The 6165-nt window shown below is 45.4% G+C and overlaps 1 protein-coding gene across 3 annotated transcripts in view; it reads left to right on the top strand.

Annotated features, from left to right (window-relative positions):
- The window catches only part of traf6 (TNF receptor-associated factor 6), a 46939-nt gene extending 41224 nt beyond the window's left edge, over positions 1-5715 (top strand). For all 3 annotated transcript variants that reach the window (XM_043706225.1, XM_043706227.1, XM_043706226.1), the window contains 2 exons: positions 1205-1282; positions 4088-5715. In XM_043706225.1, the coding sequence (XP_043562160.1) occupies positions 1205-1282; positions 4088-5020 (1011 nt within the window). In that variant the 3' untranslated portion in view covers positions 5021-5715. The remainder of the gene's footprint in view (positions 1-1204; positions 1283-4087) is intronic.
- Positions 5716-6165: the final 450 nt, after the last annotated feature.

The raw sequence follows: 6165 nt of genomic DNA, 5'->3' as shown, positions 1-6165 counted from the left end.
TAGCCTGCTCCCTTGTGGGCTCCATGACAAGCTGTTCCAAAAAGCCATCCTGTAAGCATTCCCAGAATTCCCTTTCTTTAGATCCACTGGCAACATTATTTACCCAGTCCACCTGCATATGGAAGTCCCCCATGATCACCGTGACCTTGCCTTTCTGACATGCCTTTTCTATTTCCCGGTACATGTTGCGCCCCTGGTCCTGAGCACTGTTAGGAGGACTGTACATAACTCCCACTATGGTTTTTTATTGCCTTTGTGGTTCCTCAATTCCACCCACACAGACTCCACATCATCCGACCCTATGTCATTCAGTACCATAGATTTAATTTTGTTCTTAACTAACAAGGCCACCCCGCCCCCTCTGCCCACCTCCCTGTCTTTTCGATAAGTTGTAAATCCTTGGGTGTTTAACTGCCAGTCCTGACCCCCCTGTAACCACGTCTCTGTGACGATTCACGATGTCATTCACGATGATCTGTGCCGTTAGTTCATCTACTTTGTTACGAATGCTACGAGCATTCAGGTAAAGTGCCTTAATGCTAACTTTCTTATCATTAGAGATATTGGAAGTCATAAGATGTCCTAAGTTATCCTTCCTTTTTGTTGCATTCCTAGTCTGCCTCAAGCTTAAATCCACCTGCATACATGTTATCCTCCTTATCTTTCCATTTAATCCATACTCCCTGTCGCTTTCACTTTCCCTTCCCCCCAACTCAGAAGTTTAAAGTCCTACTGACCACCTTATTTATCCTCTTCGCTAGAACATTGGGTACCAGATCGGTTCAGGTGGAGACCGTCCCAACGGTACAGATCCCACCGGTTCCAAAACTGATGCCAATGCCCCACGAAATGGAATCCCTCTTTCCCACACCAATCCCTTAGCCACGTGTTTACTTCCCTAATTTTCTTATCCCTACACCAATTGGCACGTGGCTCGGGCAGTAATCTGGAGATTATGACCCTTGAGGACCTGTACTTCAATTTCCTTCCTAGTGCTTGATAGTCCCCAAACAGGTCCTCCGCCCTAGATTTGCCTATGTTGTTAGAGAAGTGGGAGGATGTGGGGTGGCCAGGTATTGGAAGGATGAAGAATGACACCAGAGTAGGTCTAGAGGTCACTATACTGAGATCGCGTGTATTACCATCCTCCATATTTATGCCTCACATCTTGGTTTTAACTTCAGTGCAATCATTCTGTCAACAGATGCAGAACCATTATAACCTGGACTGTCCAAAAGCACCCGTCCCCTGCACTTTTAGTGCCTTTGGCTGCCCAGAAAAGGTGAGTCAGTAACATTCCCTGCTATTGTAGATGTGATTCGAGGCATTTTCAAAGGACTGGCATGATTCTGTTACCGTGACCTTGTAGCGATGTGAAATAAATTAATTATTGCCTCCCCACCCCGATGATTGCATCTCTGCTAGTTTTAGAACAGGAAGTGAGTGTGAGTTCTTTTGTTATTTTTCATGTCATTTATTTTAAAAGGCTAATGGTTGTTAAACTAACAGGAGTTTATACGAAGCCTGTTGATGATACACACAACAAACCGAAGCCCCAGAAGTTATTACCTCTTAATTTCTAATAATGTGCAGATAGGAAATATCTCCCACAAGGGAAAAGATTCCTCTGTGTATTTATGTGGCATTTTGTCAAATGTCATACACTTCCTCCTCTGGTTCCTCTTTTTTTTTGTCCCAAAGGACTCTCATAAATTTGTCAAGCACAGGTTCCCTTTTGTACCATCAGGTAGAATCAGTATGAATTTATCGTGATCCTCTAAATGACCTGCTCCTACTCTTTTAGTCATGGACTTCTCTATTTTTCCAATGATGAAAGTTTGGCTAACTGTTTCCTGCTTTCTGGCTTGCTCCTTTCATGATTAGAGACGTTGCATTTGCAGTTTTCCAATCTGTCAGATCTTTCTGGAATCTATGACATTTTGGAAGACTGCAAACTGTAATCTACAGACTGACAGCTTTTAAAACCCTCAGATGCAGACCCATGTCAGCATTTAGTCCATGAATTTTCCCAAAACTTGTTTCTCTAGTGATAGTGATCATTTTAAGTTCCTCCCTTCTAAGTTATCCCTTTTGCTTCTTAATCTTTTACTATTATTATCGAACTTGCGTTCCTGACAGTACTCCTGATACTATTACTCCTTTTCTCATGGTCATTGGGCAGTCCTGAGTCACGGTTACTCCTTCTCCCCTCAGCTAGAGAGAGAGAGCTTGAGGAGAGGCAGGAACTTGAAACATTATGACAAGTACAGAGAACAGTCCTGGCAATTCCAGGGATTAAGGTGGTTTGGAATGAAGCGTGTAGAGAGCAGATAGCTGGAGAAGCTTACTCATAATTCTATGCTTGAAGTTACAAGGCAAAATTGGATACCCTCAAATACAGTACAAAAAATATTTACCTCTCTGCTTTGGCTACTAGAGAGAAATTATTTTTCACTCAACTTTTGTCTTTCTAATTCCTGAACTGGAATGATTGTTCCTTATCACCATGGCAGTTTGCAGTTGTTTTGCAGCCACATAAAACCTACTGGTTGTCCCCTTTTCTTTTCACAAACATTCTTGACCTGTTACTTTCTATTTATGCATTGACACTTAGCACAATGCTTATGAATCATGGACAGTGCGGAAGCAGGCCATTCAGCCCATCAAGTCCCACACCGCCCCTCCATAATGCAGCCCACCCCCAGATCCATCCCTCTGTAACTCCACATTGCCCATGGCTAATCCATCTACCCTGCAGATCGCCAGGCACTGCAGGCAATTTAGCATCACCAGTCCACCTCACCTGCACATCTTTAGACTGTGGTAGGAAACCAGAGCACCTGGAAGACAGGACGGGCAAACGCGCAAACCCCTCACAGACAGTCACCCAAGGCTGGAGTTGCACCCAGTCCCTGGCGCGGAGAGGCAGCAGGGCTAACTACTGAGCCACCGTGCCACCCCACACTTCCTGGAGGAAGTCTTAAATGTGCAGGAAGTTGCACAAGGGTAAAACCTTAATATTAGAGCTGGACTGTTCAAGGTTAATGTCAAGATGCACTTAGGCACAAGTAATAGTGGAAAACTAGAAGATAGCCCTGTAGAAAAGGTGTTGAGACCAGTGTTCCATTGGAAATGGAATACCTAGATTGTGTCTTTGTGCAGCACAGGCTTGTTGAGCCAGAGTGGGTTGTTGGGGCTGGAGTTACCAATTGGCCATGATCTAACTGAATGTTGCAACAAATTCAAAGTTATTCAGATCTCCCCAGTGAATGGTAAACATTGAGGCACCTTCTATAAGGCAGTAAGATTTGAATGTGAGCAACACCGTCTGATTTCTTCCAGCCCAAATGCCCCACCCAGAAGTGTTCACCACTCTTTTTCCTTATTTTAAATGCTGTACATTTCAAGCACTTCTTTTGTATTTTTGCAAAGATTTCCTACTCTTTAACCCTATATTTATATTATTGTCATTACATTCTCATCCTTTCATTCACCAGGTCGCAAAACCCAGGTGATTTTGCCATCTGTCCAATTCTGGCCTCTGACAAATTCCCCTTTTCCTCTTTCACAACTCCCATTTCCACTGAATTAGTGACTGTCCTTACAGCTGCCTAACTTGTAAACTTCCCCACAAATCCTTCTACTTTGTCCTCTTTTGAGATACCCTTAATAAGATTTTGAGCATCTGTTCTAATATGTCTACAGCTGCTTCATATCAAATCTGTCTCATAATCACCCTTTGGGACATTTTACAGTGATAAGGTGAGGATAAAAATGTAATTTCTTGTTGCCTTTGTCTATAAAATCCAAGTAACTTTAATGTGTGCTGTAGCAACCTGCTAACATGACTGCTTCAAATTGTCATGCTGGAAAAGCACAACTGGTCAGGCAGCATCCAAGGAGTGGGAGAGCCAATGTTTCAGGCATCAGCCCTTCACCAGGAATGATCAAGTGGCTTATGCTTGAAACGTCAACTCTCCTGCTCCTCGGATGTTGCCTGACCAGCTGTGCTTTTCCAGCACCACACTTTTTGACTCTGACCTCCAGCATCTGCAGTCCTCACTTTCTCCTGCTTCAAATTGTTCAGATGCAGAGGAATGACCTGGCGATGCACCTACAGGATTATACACAGGCTCACATGCGGATGATGGCCCAGACGCTGCGCAGTGTAAGCATAGGACTAAGCTCCCATGTGCCATCCATTGACATCCTGAATTCAGAAGATGACTTCCAGCCAGTGACACTCCCTGGATCACTGCAGGCCTCACACTCTCAGTCATCGCCAGCACTTGGGGTATCACCATCTTGTGACTGCTCACCTCTGATCCAGAACCTGAGGGAGACTGTCCAGCAACTGGAGGGCCGTCTGGTCCGGCAGGATCATCAGATCCGGGAGCTCACCGCTAAGATGGAGACACAGAGCGGCCAGGTGGGGGATCTGAAACGGAGTGCCCGGGCGCTGGAGCAACGCGTCCGTGAGTTGGAGGCACAGCAGTGCAATGGGATTTTTATCTGGAGGGTGGAAAACTTCGCCAACCACCTGCAGGCGCAGGCAGAAGATCAGCCAGTGGTGCTGCACAGCCCTGGCTTTTATACAGGCAAGCCAGGGTACAAGCTCTGCCTCCGTCTGCACTTGCAGTCGCCCAGTGCCCAGCGCTGCTCCAACTACATCTCACTCTTTGTACACACCATGCAGGGTGAATATGACAGCTACCTGAGCTGGCCCTTTCAGGGCACCATCCGGCTCTCTATACTTGACCAGTCGGAGGGCCCAATCAGGCAGAACTACGAGGAGATCATGGAGAGCAAACCTGAGTTGCTGGCCTTCCAGCGGCCTACTCAGTGCCGCAACCCGAAGGGCTTCGGCTACGTCACCTTCCTGCACCTCAAAGCCCTCCAGCAGCGCACCTACGTGAAAGATGACATGCTGCTGGTCCGATGTGAAGTCATGACACGTTCTGATCTGAACTGGATGAGGAAGGATGACTTCCAAGCCCGCTCAGCAGAAGGCGGTCTGTGAGACTTGGCTGCTGCAGCAGTACCACTTAACAGTAAAATGTTACACTCCCAGGCCCTGGGGCCTATTACAATACAAGCAGTACGTCATTCAAAGAAACCCCATGCCTTCCTTCCTGAATGACTCCTGTGTAAACTGAATGGCCTGTTGCTATCAGTGATGGTTAGAGAGGGGCTGGGGAATTTGAGTTAACACTGCCAATGATGTATTATCACTGGTTTATTTGAATAAATTTGTATACACAACCCCCCCCACCGCTAATCCAGAGTCTATCTACCTCTGCCCCAAAACAATTTAAAGACTCTGCACCCACTGTGGGACCGGAAAGGACTGCGATCATTTGGGAGGACAATAGATAAGTAGCAAATCTCAGCCTTGTTTCTGTTATTCAGCCCCGCATACAAAATGAATCAATGGCTGTACAATTAGAAGATGTAACGTAATTCTTAGGAAAACTGTCCTAGCCATTGATTGTCTTCTGAAGTAGAGCCAAGATTTTGAGAGGTACAGAAATGACAAAGCGATGGGCTATCTGAGCATCGTACTTGGGAAGGTGTATAGTGAAAGCAGCAAAAAAAAAAACTTTAGTTTGAAATTTTAAGCTTTCCACAATTTAAAGCCAATGTTTTATGGCGGTTGCTGAACTCAGCTTTTCCTCCTTGCTCTATATATTTTCTAATTAAACCATAAGCAGATGATAATTGTGTTCTGTCCGTGCTCGCTGGACGTTTAACTCCTTAATTTGTTTTCCTGTGAGTAACAACACAGCAGGAATAGGGCTTGAAGCCACACTGTAAGTTTGTTCTGCACCATGCTCCAGTCATCTGAGCTAATCAATCTGCTGTACAGAGACAATTAGAACATAGAACAGTACAGCACAGAACAGGCCCTTCAGCCCACGATGTTGTGCTGACCATCAATCCTCATGAATGCACCCTCAAATTTCTGTGACCATATGCATGTCCAGCAGTTTCTTAAATGTCCCCAATGACCTTGCTTCCACAACTGCTGCTGGCAACGCATTCCATGCTCTCTCAACTCTCTGTGTAAAGAACCCACCTCTGACATCCCATCTATACTTTCCTCCAACCAGCTTAAAACTGGTTGACCCCTCGTGTTAGTCATTTCTGCCCTGGGAAATAGTCTCT

This window comes from Chiloscyllium plagiosum, chromosome 16 (genome assembly GCF_004010195.1).
Source record: "Chiloscyllium plagiosum isolate BGI_BamShark_2017 chromosome 16, ASM401019v2, whole genome shotgun sequence".
In the NCBI taxonomy this organism is placed as follows: domain Eukaryota; kingdom Metazoa; phylum Chordata; class Chondrichthyes; order Orectolobiformes; family Hemiscylliidae; genus Chiloscyllium; species Chiloscyllium plagiosum.
This window is presented reverse-complemented; position numbering and strand designations above follow the sequence as displayed.